The sequence below is a fragment of the Nilaparvata lugens genome, chromosome X (genome assembly GCF_014356525.2).
Source record: "Nilaparvata lugens isolate BPH chromosome X, ASM1435652v1, whole genome shotgun sequence".
Taxonomy (NCBI): domain Eukaryota; kingdom Metazoa; phylum Arthropoda; class Insecta; order Hemiptera; family Delphacidae; genus Nilaparvata; species Nilaparvata lugens.
In genome coordinates this window covers 81,760,283-81,780,107 of record NC_052518.1, presented here as the reverse complement: position 1 = coordinate 81,780,107, position 19,825 = coordinate 81,760,283, and the positions used below count along the sequence as shown (strand labels likewise).

The following is a 19,825-nucleotide window of genomic DNA, read 5'->3' as shown; positions in this document are numbered from 1 at the left end:
CTTTGAAGACTGCATTATCAACTTAATGAAGGATCTACACAAATAGTACTTACAATGAATAACAAGAAAACTAAATACGTGACCAGCAGCAGAACCTTAAAAAAGAAGGTGACAGAGAACTGGAAATACAGAACTTTGTTTTTGAAAGGGTATCAGAGTTTAAATACCTCGGCTCTGTAATCACCGAGGATAGGCTAACAATAGGTTTGAGGACTACATGAAAGCGAAGGTAGCAGCAGGAAATAAAAGCTATTTTGCCTTGAGTCAATATTATTGAGGTCTAGAGCGTTATCAAACAAGTAGAAAATCAAGATCCACGAAACAATAACTGAGCCAATAGTGTTGTATGGAGCAGAGGCCTACAAAGAAAGATCAAAATCTCCTGAATATTTGGGAACGAAAAATCCTGAGAAGGATTTATCAACCCATCATCATCAATATATATTGGAAAATATAGCACCAAGAAGTAATTATTTAGGCACTGAAAAATAAATGTTATTAATAAATAAAATGTAATTGATTATTTTAAACATAGATGAACAGTTAATATTACATCAGATATAGGCCTACCAGTATCAGCTATCAGGTAGTGGCAAGGTAGAGAATAGGCAACGCTGTGATTCTATCTTTTTCCACTGCTATTGTAACGTCGATCTCACTAACTATTTATTAGTGTGCACTGAAGTCAAACTTGCTGACGCCAGAAAGGCGTAAAAACGCGCCTTACGAGCGTCGCAAATATGCACTGAGACCGAGCCTAAATTATTATAGGCAGTGCATTATTTGCTCGTTCAAGCTTAACTTTGCCTTTTGCTTGTATTTTTTTCTGGCCTCTCTATTATTCAGCACTTGTTCATTTACAAGTATTTTCTATTTATTTAACTAGATTTTAAATCAACTACAATTAAGGATACATTTATTTAATTCATTCATAACTTCATTATGATTGCGATTTAACCTCAAAGTCGTATTTTCTCATCACCAATTATATTTGGCGCGAACTCAAGTCCTCGAATACGCAGCAGCAACAGTAGTGGTCCAGTGCATCACTCATTTTTGCTTCCACATTTATTTCGAAATTTTAGAGCAGACTTTGAAGAAGAAAATGCACGATTTTTTTAAATTCGTAATTAACTTCAAATATTATTTTATTATTGTGGCAGGTTTTACTGCACATTTCTTCTCAAATGAAGGAGTTCATATGAAGAAACGTGTATTTGAAGCTGTCTTGTTTGTAAGTAGACAAATTTATTGGAACATTTCAAACATGGTGAGCTATGACGCCCCCTATCGAAATTATTTTAGGTCTGAAGCAGCGTTAGCATTAGTCAGTTTCACTTGAATTCAAGTTTTCTTTCAACGTTTGAGTTGATGAAAGGATGATTTTGAAAACTTGGAGTCAAGTTTAAATTCAAGTTTTTATAACCTCAAAACTATGAGTACGGTAAGGCTATAAATTAAAAAATCGAATTAATCTCAAAGTTTTCTTCTTAGATAGACTACATTTTATACTTTTATATTGAATCATACTTCTCTATTTTTCAATAATTTCATACTGAACTTTCATAATTAAGATGAAATATTTTTTCAATTAATATTATTAATCACATTGTTGAAAGGCGATCTGGCAACAGAGCAAAGCAAGAAAGAGATAGCGCTATCTGCTTTGTTGAATTATAGACAAGGATAGCAATACAATTGCTAATCAAACACTGCCATTATACGTGAACCTCACTATAGTTGTTTTTATACATTCAACATTGACCGACAACTGTTTTTATCCCATTTGTAGGTTGAATAGTACCTTTTAGATTCAAGTCGAATCCATTAGTCAAATATGTTTTCAACATCTATAAAACTTGAAGAAGGGCCTACATTGGTAAAGTGGATTCAAGTTTCTGTTCTTACTTATAAATTCGACTACAAGTTTGAATAATACGGTACCTAACCATACTGTAACAACAGCTCGTACAGTTCATTCAAAAATGAAACTTGATAAATCTCCTACACTTCTTGTACAGTGAAGTTTTGCGATATTTCCAACAGTTTTCGAGTTATTTGCTCTTGAAAGTGTAAAATTGTTCAAATAACAGGTTTTTATCTAATTTTCTGCTCTTTCAGGGCTTATAGTCTAACTCCTCAACAGTGCATCGTTAAAACCAATGCTCATTGCACAATAACCTTGTACAGTGCATTCATTACTATGCATAGTGACTCCAAATGGAATCATCTCAGTTTTTACTGTCTTTCATTCAATATATTATGAATCCAAATGGAATCATTATGCATCACAAGACTAGCTTTATATGTGTCCTTACAAGTAGTTCCTTTGGAACACACAGATAGCAGCATATACCACACTTTCAAACGGATTCCATCTGAAGTGTCATGGCCTTCTGAAACGTAAGTCTCCGTCTCCATATTTACTTGTAATTTATAATAATTGAACGAGCGTCAGCGAAGTTCTCACTTCTGACTTACTGACTTACTGAAGGCGTTTCCTGTCTGTAGGCCTATGTTCGACAAGAACTTTAGAGAGAATTGATCAATCAGCTTAAAATTTTGAACACGAATTCTTCAAACCGTTTTACAGGTCAAGTTCGTTGGACAACAAAATTGACTCACTCCTTCGTCCTTTTCCAGGATATAGAAATAACATTGAAAGTGCATAAGAAGACAGCCATTAGCCGTTTTCACACCGATATCTCGCCGACACGACATACAGACAGGATTTACTCTGATGAAAAGCATAGAGGAGGCTGTGGTTTATAACTGCGGGAAGTCTACTGTTCACAGAACTATTAGTAGAAATAGACACGACTTCTACAGACATCTGTGTAATGCATGCAATTAATCCTATCTTCAAAGTAGATGATACTAGTAGTTCTGTGACCAGTAGACCTCGCGCAGTTAAAAACCTCCTCTTATACTGTCCATCAGAGTAAATCCTGTCTGTATGTCGTGTCGGCAAGATGTCGATATGAAAATGGCTAACGGCTGTTGAGGTTGGTGTATCAAAAATGCTAACATCAAAAGCTAATCTCCATCAAGACATAACCGGCAACAGGTCAGCCCTAGTTAAAAGCAGAGAAAAGTCGAGAGAAAATATCACATTATTCTAGTTATTAATTGCATGCGTCGTTTCATGCAATAAAAATAGTTTCATGCAAATATTGCATTTAAACTAGTGCATAAAAATTGCATGCAATGACGAATGCAATTAATAGTCCACACAACACATGATTTTTTACCAAATTACATTGAGGTATTAATTGCATGCGTCATTGCAAATTATCCACTCGACAGCTGATTTATGATGAATAATTCTATAGTCTGATTTTAATGGTAATATTAGCGTTCGAAAGAGCCTCCTTTTCCTTTTGTATTATCCTTAAAATGCGAAATTTCAAAAAACTTTTTATACGTCGACGCGAAATTCAAGCAGACTTGACAAACACAAAGGTACAATAGTAGCGTCCACAGGTGGCCTCCAAAATGCCATCACACGAGAACAGTAGACCTTTCACAGAGACAATTTATGCAGAATTTTGTTATACGACACTAATCGCCAGGCCTAGTTGATGCCACTATTGTCCTAGTATGCAAGTTGCATGTTTATTTTTCATGCTTGTAATGTTTCGTTTTATCTGAATAGAGCGTAATAATATTATTTAAGGGAATGTGATATGATGCCAATAATCAATTAATCTCAAAATCGTTGTATTAGTCTTTGGACTGTTATTTCTATCTAGGTATGGCATTATCCGATTTTAAATGGGTCGTTGCACATTATGATTGTTTTTGTGCAGCCACATTCCCCTCCTCACACTAACCCTCACCCCTCACCATTTTATCATCATCATCATCATTACACAATAATTGTACTTTGAAATATATATGTCTAATACACAACATATTTTTTAAATAATGTAGAAAAAATGGTAGCATCTGATTAGAAATGATATTGCTATCCTTATCTATCATTCGACAGAGCAGATAGCGCTATCCTTTTCTAGCTCCGCCACGTTGAAGGATCGTTTTTTAACAATGTATAAATAAAGTATAATCAATTGGAAAATATTTAATTTCAATTATGTAAATTCATTAATTTATCATTGGAAAATATTATGTTCTTGACGAATAAAATATCATTGATTATTTTTAAATATAATGTTTTTATGAAAATATTTTCCAGGCCTTTAGCTGCTCATCGATCATACATATCATTATGGATATGAACATTGTATTAAGAATTATGATTATGATGGTGTACTACGGTTACTATGGTTATCACTATATGAGTCAGGTAAATTGTTCTCCAATCATTCTAATCTAACTTATATTAAAAACTAATGACAGCACCTGAAGCTTATAATGTTATATCAGATCAAATTACTTGTGATTTGCGTAATGTGGTTTTCATCGGTAAGAAATATTTCTGTGTGTAGGAAGATTGAAAGAGTTTAAAAAGGTTCAAAGGAGTTTAAAGAGTTAAAACTTAAAAAATCATATTTAGAGAGATAATTAATTCTATTTTTGATTTACAAGATCAACGTTTTTTTAACTATTAAACTTGGTCGATAGTTTATTTTTAAAATTCAATTTTTGATATTAAAGAAGCAGATATGTTTGACTGAAATTTTATCACATTCTAGCATTCCCATGAGTGGAGTATTTTGGAAAAACTACGTTGATTAGACGAAAATAACGTTTTTTTATTAAAATATATTTTTTTAAATTATAAAATAAAAAAATTTACCATTTTTTAGTTTCTTTTCAAAAATTTTAAAAAGAAACAACAAAACTATAGTTTAATTAGTTTTCTAATTATATAATAATTTAACTATAGTTTTCATGTTTTAAATAATAATAACTTTTTCAAGTTATTATTAACTTAGTATTATAAACTTATTAAACAATAATAATTTAATTATAGTTTCCTTGTTTTAAATAATGATAACAACAGTCCATTGGGTTAATTATAGTCCAGGGCCGGATTAAAGGACTAGGCAAATTTAGATTAGACCAGGGAGATAAATTCCAAATTTACATTAGACCAGATTAGACTCAAATTTAGATTAGGCAAATTAGTTAGACCAGTTAGACCAGATAAACCAGGCAGACCAGTTAGCTGCTTCAAGACACAAACAATTATTAATGATTGAATAAAGAAGTGTGAAATATATTTTCAGAGTTATAAAGGTATAGTACATTAGTACTTGCGTTCAAAAAAACAAAATGAATAAATAAAAAATAAAAAAATGGAGATTTGATGATTATTCCCCCATGCCAAGTAAGAGTCCGTTCAAACTATTGTGTCACGTGAATTTTGTGCAAAATAAATAAAATATTAAAACTTGTGGTAATTTATAACGGACACATCAGGTATTTTTCACTTTTTTTCAATTTTCACTTCTTTTTAAACACTTCCAAAAAATCTTCTGTGACAACTTGTCAATCCACTCTCTAATGCAAAAGGAAATACTAATCTCACCTAACCCATCTCAACCAAATCTTACTAGTGCGTGGAGCCATACAACTCACCGCCTCCTCAAAGAAATAGTGGATACGCTGATTGCGCTCCTCACAATCGTTATATCTTCTCTTAAACTGGAACTCAGCCACGTAGCCAGGGAAGTCGGCCTTTTTCACACCAAAACTGAGTAAGGTCACTTTTTATCAGTAGTAGGCCTATTTCACTTTTTGGCCAAATTGCACTGTTCCCCACACTTTTTACACTTTGTTACACTTTTAAAAATATTTTGTTTTAACATAAAATATTGAACTTCCTCATCTTTGAACTTCGTGCTCTCTAAATATTTCACTCTACAACCAACACAATCCATTTTGAAATAACTTGGTTCAACACTTTTAAACAAACTTTGTTGATTAAAATATAAACTACAAATTCTTTTTCTTCATAAAGAGCAACCATAATTACATAAAGAATGATCATAATTACAAACAGAATGGTCTTACTGCATTTATAATTTAAATTTTCCTCACTTTTTATAATTTTGATCTAGGCAACCACATGATTGTCCAATCAGTTTAGTGATGATATGAGAAAAAACATTCTGGAAAACATAAACATAAACAAAACCATACATAAACTTGATGAGTGAAGAACGTTAATTTTAGAATTCATATTAATATATTTGAAATGTAAAGAAAATATATTGTTGTTCCAAGTTAAACAAAATATCACATAATCAAATCCATAAGTTTTATAAGTAATAGAGTAAGTATATCTTTTTAAATACCTGATGCGTACATTGTAAACTAGTACCAAACTTTTAACTTGGCAGAATAAAGAACATTGAATTTTAGAGGAAATTATAAATCCATAATATGGATTATAAGACCAGTTTTTAACGACATAGCAGTCTAAGTCAACAATTATAACTGAAAAAACCAATATGCTACGAAAAATACATCATTTACACATTTTGTTTTCAAAGCCTAAACAATTTTATTTTCTATTTATATTTTCCATGGCATATTATGTGTATATATTCTTGATAATTGCAACTCTCAATGGTACTCCTACATATTTATTCTGATTCATGTTACAAAAAAAATGATCATTGATGTTGATGTTGATGTTGATATGTTGTTGATGTTCTATTGTAGCTGCTGGATTTCATCGTGAGGAATTCGATCCCAGAATCTGTCTTGAATAACACCTCAGCTTTGGTCGTGTACCTCCTTCGAATCTTGAAAGCTGTATGTTATTGGTTTGCATTGACCAGATGTTTTTTTGTACTGACGGACGAGTATATTAAAGAAAACATTAACCTCAATCCTGAACCTGAGTAAGTTACTTTACCTTGTGTGATATTACCTTGTAGTATATTCACATAGAAAATTCAACAATAATTTATAATAATAGCCTCAGTATTGCGTATGACAAAATGATAAAATGTATTTTTGAAATACATCAACTGTTTCCTTAAACATTCAATATTGGTGTGGTATGTGACATATATATTTGCAGTGGGCCTTAAAAGATAATTATTATTGACAATAGAGTTTAAAGTGCAAGGAAAATGAGATTCATATTTTATCAAGTATTAAATTACAGTTTTTATATACAGTTGACGTATTGTCATTACCTTAAAGTCACTAAAAACCATCTCGGTTGGGTACAATCTAGGTTTGTTAATAATAATTTTAATGATCAGTTTTTGCGCTATGAATAATTCCTGAATGTGACTAATTTTTCTTATTTAGAATTTTGTATATTTGGTAGAATTTTTAAGATAAATAACTCATTCTTCTACAGGTGGACTTTTTGTGAATACATCTTATAATGTGAATAAACATGATATTGCTGTTTTTCAAATGTCATCTTTGACAGGATATTAATTTGGACTTTTGTCAAGTCAAAAGTCAAAATCTTTATTGTTGAAAACATTTAACAATGTTATAACAACGTCAGAACAGTAGCTAAAAAAATACAGAAGAATAAGGTTAAAATTATACAAATACAAGAAACATGTAACAGTAGCAAACTTAAAGACACTCTAACTCTCTCTACTTATTGTAAAATCAGAATTTAAATAATCTTCAATAGAGTAAAAACACTTTTCAATCAGTATTCTCTTTATAAAAGACTTAAAATGATTTTTATCTATAATTCTAACCTCAAATGGTAATTTATTAAACAGCTTAATAGTCATGTAACGCCAATTTTTCTGAGCAGTAGTCCAATAGTGACAGTCAATCCTTATATTTAGCCTACTTCTTGTATTGTAATCGTGAGTCTCGGCATTCAGAGTATATTTGTGCACATGCTTCCTCATATATAACAAGCATGTAAATATATATAGAGAGGGAAGAGTCAACATTTTTAAGTTCAAGAAAAGATGCTTACAAGTTGCCAGTGGTGACGCATGACAAATTATTCTTATTGCTTTCTTCTGAAGCTTGAAGAGTGTCGGTGACATAGAGCTATTTCCCCACAATTGAATACCGTATGCCAAATGACTATAAATATGAGCATAATATACATTTATCATCACCTCATGTCTTACAATATTTCTTAACCTACGTAACATGAAAATTCCCTTTGCAAGCTTACTACATACATCAAGAACATGATATTTCCAATTAAGATTGGTGTCAAGTGTTAATCCTAGAAATTTGAAGGAACTGAGTTTTTCTGATTTTCTGCTGAAAGTGAATTGCAGGTCCTTTGTTTTAAGCTTGTTAAGACATAGAGCGTTAGAAGCACACCAATCTTCAATTGCTGTTGTGCAATTCTCAGTTGTAGTGTTGATTGAAGCTTCATTAAGACCACTAACTCTTAGTCCTAAATCATCTGCAAAAAGGTATGGGTGACTATCATTACAACATTCATTGATAAAATTAGGCAAGTCATTTATATAGATTATAAATAGAAGTGGTCCCAGTATAGATCCCTGTGGGACCCCGAAATTTATCATCTCACCACTTGAGAATTCCCCATTTTCAATTACATATTGTAGCCTGTTGCTGAGATAAGAGTCAATGAGATTTACTGCTGCCCTGTCAAGACCATAGTAAGATAGCTTATCACATAATTTTCCATGCTCTACTGTGTCAAATGCACGTGACAGATCAAAGGATCTTAGATTAACTTTTCTCTTTTGTTCCAAACTACTTATAATATCATGTACTAGATCCAACACATTGTCGCATGTACTCAAGTTTTTTCTGAATCCGTACTGATTTTTTGATAGTAATTTGCTATTTTCGAAGTATTCAGCTAGTTGCTTGTGGAGGAGCTTTTCAAATATCTTGGAAAATATCTGCACTATGCAAATGGGTCTGTAATTTTCTATTTTCGACTTGTCACCTTTCTTATGAGTAGGCATCATTTTAACTTTTTTTAGGCCGTCAGGGAATATGCCAAAGTCTATACATTTATTGAATAAGTGTGTCAATACTTCAGAGACCCTATTAGCAGCTAATTTCACAATAAAAGAGTTTAAGCCATATACATCTAAGCAGTTACTGTTACCTATTTCATTAATAGCAGCAAATACCTCTTCAACTTTAACATGACTGAAGCTGAACTTCGTAACTGGTTGTGGTATTTTCTTGACATAATAGCTGGAATCAAAATTGCTCTTGGGAATGGTTCCTATCTGCTTGTCCACTCTATCTATAAAAAATCTATTTTTGTCATTGATTGGCATATCACATTCAACTTTGGAAGATTTACTATTCCTACAAACATGTCTGTTAACTATTTCCCAAGCCGCTTTAGTTCTGTTTTTACTATCTGAAATAAATTTACTGTTAAATTCAAGTTTGGCTTTTTTATTGCTAATTTATATTGCTTTTTACTATTATTATACTCCTCTTTTATTGTGTCACTAAGGCAGTCTCTATACAAATAGAATAATTGTTCACACTTTATTTTTAACATTTGCAGTTCAGGTGTATACCATTTATTATAATATCTACTCTGATATATCTTCCTTTTAACTAGCGGATAAGCCATATTAACCGCCCCCATAAACAAGCTTTGAAATTTTTGTATTTTATGACTAATATCATCAAGCTCATAGACTGAAATCCAGTTTAAGGATTCTAGATATGCCAGGAATAGGTTTGTCCTATCTGCACTAATTTGTCTTAGTAGTATTGTTTTTTTCTTTTTATCGATACAAGACTTTTTTTCAATTTTAACTTTTAGACTCAAGGCATAATGATCTGAAAAAATTGTATGTAATACTTTACTCTCCCATCGGCTGAAATGTAAATCAGTGGCAATGTTGTCTATACACGATCCTTGTGAATTAATATTATTAATGTTTGGTCTGGTTATTTCCTTAGTTGTAATAGACATATTAAAACTAGCCAACAAGGTACATAGTTCATCTCTGTTCTCTGATTCAACATTGAAATCGACATTAAAATCAGCTCCCAAAATAACATTACAATTAAAATTAAACAAATAACTCAAAATTTCATTAAGCACCTCTAGGAATTTTCTAAAATCGCTCGTTGAAACACTATATGGCCTATAAACAGATACAACAATAATATTCAATTCCGGTATTCTAATAGCGCATGCTTCACATATCATTTCCACTGACAAATCCCTTATTTTCTCTATTTCCCTGAATTCAAGCTCATTTCTCAAAAAGATAGCAGCCCCTCCATGAATTCTATTGTTTCTAACAAAATATGAACCTAACTTGAATCTATCAACACTTACATAGATTATATCATCCTTTTTCAGCCAATGCTCGCTCAACAATACAATTTCAGTATTATTCTCATGCAAAATATTTATCTACACTATTTGTTCCTCCTATTATGATATTCCAATCATTTTTCGACTGATGACTATGATCTGCACTAAGAAAAGTATTTGAAAGTTTTTGAAACGGGGCCCCAGAAGAAATGTAGGCCGTGCACTTATAGGAAGGTAGCAAGCGTTGTAGAAGCTCTCTGATTCCCCTGCCGTGACTATCAGCCCATATGTTGATATTTCCATCGCAGTCCTCTGTCGGTGGACATCCTTTTATAGCTTTAGAAGGGGGGCTTCGGAGAAAAGTTACTTCCCTTTTCAACTCTTCAATTGTCTCCTGAAGCGAAATGTTGAGTCGATCTGCCTCTTTTATTTCTCTTATACATCCCTCCAAACAGCTCTGCAAATCAGTAATTTCTTTTTGAATCTTACTATTGTAATCTTTGTAATATTCCAAGCTTCTATTGTGCAGTTCAATCAATTGCTTCGTAGCAATCCCTATATATCTTCGTAGCAATAATATATTATCTCAGAAAATGATATCAGTTATATTATTTGTATAATTAATAATCAAATAATATTGTTATTATCATATCAATAATGCATTGCATCTCATCAATCATATATGGAGAAAGTTCATTCAAACACATGATTTTCCATTAGTTTTCTTATCTTTTTCACAGAATTCGTGAAGTACACTACCCTACAATGCTTGGTGATTAGATGGGATTCATTCCAAACTATCCAGAATTGGAGAAGGGAGTGGTATGTATGAATCTGTAATTTTAAAAACATTTCGATAAAGTATCACGACACTTCCCATTGCTTTATTGGCGAACTTACTCAAATCTATTGCTATTGATAATATTGAACTGAGAGAACTCAACCTGTTGCTCAATCTGCGTCTACAATCAAAGCTGCAACCAAAAAAAGATTTTATGTACGACCATGTTAAAATGTAAACATTACACCATCACAGTAAATCCCATAATAGGAGTCTTTTTGCAATGGATTTTCAAAACTACACTATATAATGAGGACTTTATGAAACGACTTTAACATTATAACACGGTTTTCAATACTGGTGGCATCAAAATTAAAACACGGTTTCTGGTGATGGCAGACGGTTACAGATTATCAAGTCTCCACTAAATCAAGTTACCAGTTTGACAAGTTTTCAATTCGTCAAGATCTCAGTCTATCAAGTTTTCAGTATGTAAAGTTTTCAGTAAGTCATGTTTTCAGTTTGTCAAGTTTTCAATTCGTCTAGATTTTAGTTTGCCAAGTTTACTGTTGAGCTACCTTCTCTGAGTAACTTTTTAAATCTTTTTCAATCTTTCCATCATAAATAGGATAGATGGTTGATTTCTAACTTTACAAGTAAGCAATGGGATACTTTGCTTGAGTGCTTGTAGATAAAAATAGTGTATACAACAGTTTTATAAGGTTTTCAAAGCACGCGTGAGATGTTTATGCTTTTAAAACACTAAACCATCCTCGTCTACGCTCGCTCACTTGTGTCTTAACTCTACATCTAACTCGTGCGTTGAAGCCCCTCATTATGAAACTGTTGTATAAACTACTTATAACCTATTCATCTAAAAACCTATAAACTATTTTCTAGTTACTTTCTTCTACTGTTTTCATATTTTCAGAGCACTATACAGGATAGGGATTCTAAGTGAAGTACGTAGTTATTATTCTATTATCTTTGTGTAGTCTATATTTCTCTTTGTCTTTTCATTCATGTATACTCTTCAAGTATTTTATCTACAAGTATATTATCTTTCAGTATTTTATCTTCAAGATTTGCTGCCACATGATAAAAGTGACTAACTTGCCAATTGAACCGGAAACTTGTTGAAGATGTGTATCACAGTCCTCCGCTTTTAATTTCCCAAAATCTTGAATCCCCTAAATTTGAATCACTTCAACGCCCACAACTCACTAATCCTCGACTCCTTTGAACTTTTCTTTCGGATTGATAAAATAATCTTGTTTGTTTGCTCTTGCATATGAGTTTGCATTCTTTTACTGGGTTCTTATAATTTTCTTTGACCAGCTCTGAGTTAGATTCTCTGTACACTTTTAATAGGCTTCTCATATTTTCACATTCTCTGTCGAGCCAATTCCCTTTCCGGCTAGCATTTTGTCCTCCATGAAGATTGAGTGAATAAGGAGGATTTATATACAAGCTTACTTATCAACTCGGAATATCAAGATTACTTATCTCATCACCACTCCCGGGAAGTTTAATTTATTTCTCTACAAAATTTAGTCAGTTAAATCATTTTTCCGCGCTTCTTTCTATCTCAACTTTGGCAGCAGCTGTATTAATTACTCTCATAGATCCTTCAAACCCTTTTTTAATCCCTATCAATTTCCCTTCTATCGCTCTGCTCCATAATAGATTCCCTATCTTCGAATTCCCAATATAACAATAATCTACTACATTCTAAACAACATTTCTAAAATATAATTCCTTTTCTCGCTCAACAAACGTCTCTTTTGATCTTTGATCTTTTGTTTCTCGTGTCGAAAGCAAAGCCCTAGTGAATCATAAACCGTGCATTCTTCAACTTCCTGCTGTTTCTACTGATGTAGAAGCTGATTGTATGACGTGGTCGACAGGAGAATGCGCAATGATCGGCCTATCATTAATTTTCTTGCCTAGAGCATGAGCTCAGTAGACCCAAGTTTCTTCTCGCGCCCCTACATGCTTTACTCAAAAGTCATCAATAATCCTAGCTTAATCCACAATTCAGCTCACGAAGAATTAGATTATTCCTTCTTGATCACTTTTCAAGATTTTTACTCGCTTAAAGATTCTGCACTCCAAGTTCATCATTTTGCTTTTTTAATAACTGTTCATTTTTGTCGGAAAGCTTTTTCACTGTTTATTAGTTCATTTACGTCCTCCTTTGAAGCAAAAAATGCTAGTTTCTTGTCCATGGACTCACTAAAACGTATCTCAAACCGTTAAAATATTGATTCTAAAACATCAGAAGTTCCACATCAACTGTTGCACTCAATCCTGAAGCACGTTTTTCTTTTCCGTATTATCAAACTCCCGTGAACTTTTAGGTCTTGTCCTCTTTTTTTGCACTATTATCAGGTGAAATGTATGTTTCAATATTGGTCTTAGCCATAGCATCAATTTGAAGCACCTTGATTCACAGAGCAATACTTTTTTTCAAACAATACAAATACAAACTAACACAAAACACTTTATTACGTTAAACACTGAAATGCCTGAGCATGACATGTCCGAAATCTGCTGCGATAAGAGAGAAAAATATCTCAGCGAGCGTTCCGTTGAAAAGCTCACTATGATGCTTATATATTTTTATCTTTATATATATATATATTTTTTTCTCCATAATCTTTCATTACAATATTATTTATTGCAATAATGCTAGGCCATCAAGAGCATTTTTTATACTTTTCCCTGATGATAATGTTTTCCTGGAATAGCTCTAGATATCTTGAATATGGTACTTGAATAATTAAAATAAAATATTATTATAATTAGATTATTATTGTTAATGTTTGCAGGGAGAGATGATGTATTCGGTCCTACGCCTGCGTTCCGACTATCCGATCATACTCCTATCAAGTTTGAAATTGCTAAAAAGTTCGTGTGTTTTGTATTATTAAGTTGATTACTATGATTTAAAATTTATTTTGACTGTGATAACGATTGAAATTGACTGTGAATAAAAATTTAGAGTAGGTCTAATGATGATTCAGGGCTTTATTCATAAACGATGCTGAGACTAAATCTTCGATTAGCACGATTAGTAACAAAAACTAGAATCTAAGATGACTGACCTAGGACAACAATCGTACTTTTGCAGTAGGCCTACGATTCTAGCTAATCTTAATTTTAGTCTAAGATATGATATTTACGGCCCTGAAATTGCTATAAGCGTGTACTGTTTTGAGTTGTTGGAATTTGAGCATATCCAAAAATATTGTGTCTATTCCCTGAAATATTGATCCCTTGAAGGCCGGTCTAGATGCTAAGACCTATCAACCGATTTCTTATAAATATAACAAAAACTTGAATCGTGTGATATGGAAATAGATAGGGAATGGATTCTGATTTACAAGTCTGGTATTACAACACAATAATTTTCCTAATCAACTAGATATTTTGCGTAGTTAAGGTTGAAAATCGGACGTTCAGTTCAGCATCTGTACCAACCTCTAATTCCATTCAAAGCATATATATATGAACTTTTCCAATTGAGTTTTTATCCACTCAAATATTTAAACGTTCAGATGTAAAGGTTTGGTCAATTTTTAGTTTCGAAATTGAAGCATTTCCGGAATTTCGATCGATCATCATTCCACGCTTTTGATGATTTAGTTCGTTTGTTCCTTAATTCAGTTGAATGTTTAAATCCTTCAAAGCATAAGTCAGCGTAAGGTACCGTATCTTGAATTCATTTAACGTTACTTTTGTTCCTTATTAGTATATATTCCGATTCACTCATCAATTAATTTCATTTTCTCATTGCTAAAAATGTTTATTTTTTGTATGTCCAAGAACTTTGTTCGCTCAGTTCATTTATTTCCTTTATATGTAGTTAAATGTTTAAATCGTAAGCGTAAGTCAGTTTCATAGATTTATTTCGCGTTTGTTATTATTACGCTTTGTTCTTCAATGTAGTTAAATTTTCAAATTGTTGAAAGCGTTTATGTCAGACTAACATTTAAGTATCTTAGATTTATTTCACTTTACTTGGGTTTTGTATATGTATGTTATTTGTAAGTTTGGAAATTAGTTCCCTTAGTTCATTTGTTCCTTAATGTAGTTAAATGATCAAATCATTCAAAGCTTCAGTCAAAGTTTTTTTAATTTGTTTCACGTTACGTGTTTCTTAATAAAATATATGTTTCGATTCACTCATGAATCCATTCATTTGTTTGAAACTTGAAAAATGTATATTATTTGTAAGACTGAGAACTCAGCCACAACTTTTCTGTTTGTTCCTTAATGTTCAAAGTCAAATGTTTAAAACGTCCAAAGCATAATTAGAAGTTTCTTAAAACTGTTTCACATTACTCTTGTTCCCGAGTAGCCTTTGTTTCAATTTAAAAATATTTTGATTTATTTGTAAGTTTGAGAACTTTATCTTGTTTCTAATTATTTCAGTGAGTAAAATTTAGTTAAAATTAGTGTGTATTTTGTCTGCTTTTCTAAAATCTATTGAATTTCAACTCCCAAGTTAGATCTAATACTAGTTATAAAATTTCATTACTATTACAAAAATGGTGACAAATTCTGATCTGTATAGGAGGAGAGGAAAAATAATAACATTTTTGCAAAACAATAATAATCCTAGCCCATTGCAAGCGTTCAATCGAGACAAATTATTTTTCCTCCACTTATTTTTCAAAGTGTAATACACTCTCTGGAGAGAATCTTTTCTTCCATGGGATAATTTTGGAAACAACGAATTATCGAAACGCATCATAATTTGACATATTTTAAATGATATTGGTGTTACTTAGTGTTGGAAAATATTGATATTGATGAACTTAATGAGTGCTCAAAATGTTGCACCCAATCTTCTAATGAAATATCTGCACCCAAGCTGAAAATTTCCATTTTAAAACTACGGACAAGCTTCCAAAATGGTCCAGACTCCTTAATAGTTTTAAATTTTTCAGTCAGGTCAAACCAAATTATTTTATCCACGCAAAGTTTCTTGAATTCTCTATGTAGCTCCTGCGCACCATTTCTGAATTTGTTTTCCTGTAGTTCTTATTTTATGAAAAGTTTCATACAATAAAAAAATTCAATATTCCTCAAATACTCCAAAAAGTTAATATCATCTATTTTATTAGCAATTCCGGCAACATTATAAGAGACAATCTCCAAATCGTACACAGCATTATCATCAATGGCATTATGCAGGCATATTTTATTGCTTTGATTTTCCTTGTGGACGAAAAAATTTAGTTATATCCGCTCCAGACGTGGATGTTGCCGATCTATTCGATTTCTGTTTCAGTTGTGCTATTCTCTTGCTTTTACGTGAGTTTGGCGTGTGGCTGCTGGCCGGCTTCCTTTTCCTGCAAATACTTATCCAGCCCCTCATTGGTTAAGTTCTCCAATGTTGCATATTAGTTCCATCAATGATTATACTCCGTACAAAATTACTTTTGACTTGGGAGGGACATGCGCAGCAGAGAAGGCATACAGCGGTAGGGATACAACGGCGGCGATGTTACCGTTCTAAACCGGCCAGCGTTCTCTTATTTTTAGTGAGTATTCAAGCGCTCATGTTAAACTTACGAAGTTTCCTCTCTGAAAGCATAAGTCGGCTGAGTCTAATCGACAAATTGGCAACTGCTCTTCTACCTATGACTATCCATCACTGTAATTGGCTGATCTCCCTCCTTTTCTCTGCGTCGCATATTACTCCAAGTCAAAAGTAATTTTGTACAGAGTATAGTACATCCTTCCTAATCCTCACCTCATAGTCCGCACCACGTAATTGTCTCTGCATGTCACTCAACACTCTATTATTTTGTCTTGTCGCCTTGACGCAATTAGGAGAGACAAATATTTCGGGAGATTTCAATTTTAAGCAGTTAGTTAGGAGCCTACGTCTCTTCAAATCGGACACTAATGTCACTGGGCGACTGGAACCAACTCTACCAGCCCCAAACGCCGCACATAATTTATATCAGCTTTCTTCATTTCCACTTTCATCACTTTATCGCATGAATCAAGCGTCTTCTTCATGACTTGTTCATCATTTTCGCTCGCCTCCTCCTTCATTCCATGGAAGATATCATTTTAAAATTTCATCATTTCTGTTTATTTGTACTCGAAAAACCTGAGAAGAGAAGAAAAATGTACGAAAAAACACGAAGAAAAACGTATGAAAAAAGCAGATTTAAAAAAAAAACAAAAGCAGCACGAGGAAAAAAGCATGAAAAAGCAGCTTTTGAGCGTATCTTTGGCATTATTTCAAAAACGTTCAAATACAACAATTTCACACTTTGGTTGAACTTTTGTAAAAAAATTGAAAATTTTCTGTTTATTGATCTCTCGAAAAAGCTGAGAAAACGCAGAAGAATTGTGACAACAGAAGATTTACCGTAACACTCATAACTAACTATTCCCGCTGGTTCAAGTATATGGGAACCTATTTTTCCTGAAATGAGTGTGTCCTGCTGAAGCATTAGACGACCAACGAGATGTCCTATGGGCTATGGATTCTATATACAGTAATACAGACGAGATATCAGGGATGCGAGAAAAATATTATAGCCTAGTAAAATGAATGTTTTTTATGTTTTCAATTTCGATTATAATATTATCAATGATCAATTAATAAAGTGTATTATAATTGAAAAATTGAATAACAGAAGAGCCAGGAAACTATGTTGGTTTTTCAATACGAAAGCAACAGGTATGCGATTTACATGCCCTTGAAAAATCGAGCATTATAAAAGATCCAGCCGTCAAAAAATATTGAAACTCTAGAAAAATAAAGATGAATATGAATCGCTGGATATGTCGATGGGATTGAAAGTTATGTATTTTTTTAGTAAAATACTTACAAAATTTCTCAATTTAACATTGAGAAGATGGGAAAATAGATTTTTAGAGCACCAATGACGTCACACCCATCATCTTTGAAGTTTGTTACTGTGTGCATCTTTTCATGAGCACCAACTTGTATTCTAGGTACATTGGCTAAACCTAAGAGAGTTTACCTGTATATCAAGTAATATACAGGGTGATTCTTAATTATGGTAAAATAATTTGATACGTGATAGTAGAGGTACAAACAAGAATTCTTATAAACATATATCCATAAACGCTTCATTAGCGAGCTATACAGAGTGAAAGATTTCGTCCTTAATTCAGTTCCTCTGGTGAAATACACCGATGCTGAATTGTTTGGGAACTAGTTTTTGAAAAAGTTATGCTGGATTTATAAGGGAATAAAATATCTGAAAAATTGAATAAAACTAGTCTGGAAGCTGTAGTATGAGTAGTTTTTGAGAAAAAAGTTGAAATATGCAAAAAATCTAAGTAGAAAACAAAGACTTCTACGTTTGATGCTTAATAAATTTCTTTAAAGACCAGTAAACAAATAATTTTTCGCAATAAAAATTGTAGAGAATTTAATTCTGAAAAGAATTATGTAAGCTGTGTAAACTATAAAAAAACTACAAAAAATATTTGTTTACTGGTCATTGAAGAAAGTTATTGGGCATCAAACGTAGAAGTCTGTGTTTTTCTACTTAGATTTTTTGCAAATTTCAACTTTCTTCTCAAAAACTACTCACACTACAGCTTCCAGACTAGTTTTATTCAATTTTTCAGATATTTTTCCATATGAATCCAGCATAACTTTTTCAAAAACTAGTCCCCAAACAATTAAGCACCGGTGTATTTCACCGGAGGAACTGAATTCCGGGCGAAATCTTTTACCCTGTATAGCTCGCTAATGAAGCGTTTATGGATATATGTTTATAAGAACTTTTTTCTTATTCTTACCTCTACTATCACGTATTAAATTATTTTACCATAATTAAGAATCACCCTGTATATTTGGCACTATACACAAATACTGAGATCGTTACAATTCATTAGCTGATTCAACTCCACATTACCAGCATAACGATTAAATATAGAATATCATAATATGATATTATCACGATAGCTTCATCAGGTCCCGGGTCCGTATACAGAAGAGAACAACGAGTAACCACACTCATCAAACGATGTCTGTAACTGAGCTCTGAGATGATTTTTACTTACGGGAACTTAATGATGGCTGATCATTTTCTGCAATTGAATTGACCGTTTCCTTAATATTTTATTATTTTCTTTCTGGAGTTGCGAAAGAAAGAACTAGATAGGAGATAATGCTGCGAAAGTATATGTGTTATCTTGCTTCCAAGGACAAATGAATTATGATGTGCAACTTTTTCCTTTTTTTAGTAGATCATGCACGGGAACGCGACTAGGTGCCACCCAGACTACTTGTCCCCTTTTGAAACCGGTTTTTAGGGGACAAGTTGACGTGAGCCATTCCCGACTACTTGCCTCCTTTCTAAGGAGGTGACAACTAAAAACTTTTAGTCGAGGGGACACCCTAACGCAAGGGTGCGAGGTGTCAAGTTGTCGTTTACGGTCATGACTAGTTGGCACCTCCGGTCCAGAAGGTGACAAGTAGTCGGGGTGACAACTTGACGGCAATGGTATATTTTTACGAGGGTACAGGTAGTCGTCTACGGTCACGATAACCTATCACCTCGATTCCACTCCACAAGAAATCACCATTCCGGCTGGCTATTCATTTGAAAGTTGGAAATTATTTCAAAGTGAATGTATCTTCAAAAAATTATCTTGAATATTTAAAAAAATAAATTTATTATCTCATTTTTATTGCCTCAATTTCTATCTCATATTTACTCTCATTGCCACTTATTTACTATAATATGCCCAGGAATTCGAGAAATAATTTCTTTCCTTCAATATTTTTAGTGAGAGATATGGCAATACGCTACTCTTCTCAATAATCATACTCATAAAATTTGTTT

General features: G+C 32.7%; 1 protein-coding gene across 3 annotated transcripts; it reads left to right on the top strand.

Moving 5' to 3' along the window:
• The first annotated feature begins 895 nt into the window (after positions 1-895).
• Positions 896-15,275, top strand: LOC120354479. 3 transcript variants are annotated; one of them, XM_039441721.1, is made up of 5 exons: positions 896-1,234; positions 4,196-4,306; positions 6,634-6,815; positions 10,930-11,011; positions 13,802-15,275. In XM_039441721.1, exons 1-4 carry the CDS (start codon positions 1,106-1,108, stop codon positions 10,967-10,969), a joined length of 462 nt encoding a protein of 153 aa, XP_039297655.1. In that variant the 5' UTR covers positions 896-1,105; the 3' UTR covers positions 10,970-11,011; positions 13,802-15,275. The 3 variants fall into 3 exon arrangements, 2 of the variants coding, with proteins under 2 accessions (XP_039297655.1, XP_039297656.1); XM_039441722.1 differs by lacking the exon at positions 896-1,234 and adding an exon at positions 1,394-1,444; XR_005573053.1 differs by lacking the exon at positions 896-1,234 and adding an exon at positions 2,293-2,403.
• Positions 15,276-19,825: the final 4,550 nt, after the last annotated feature.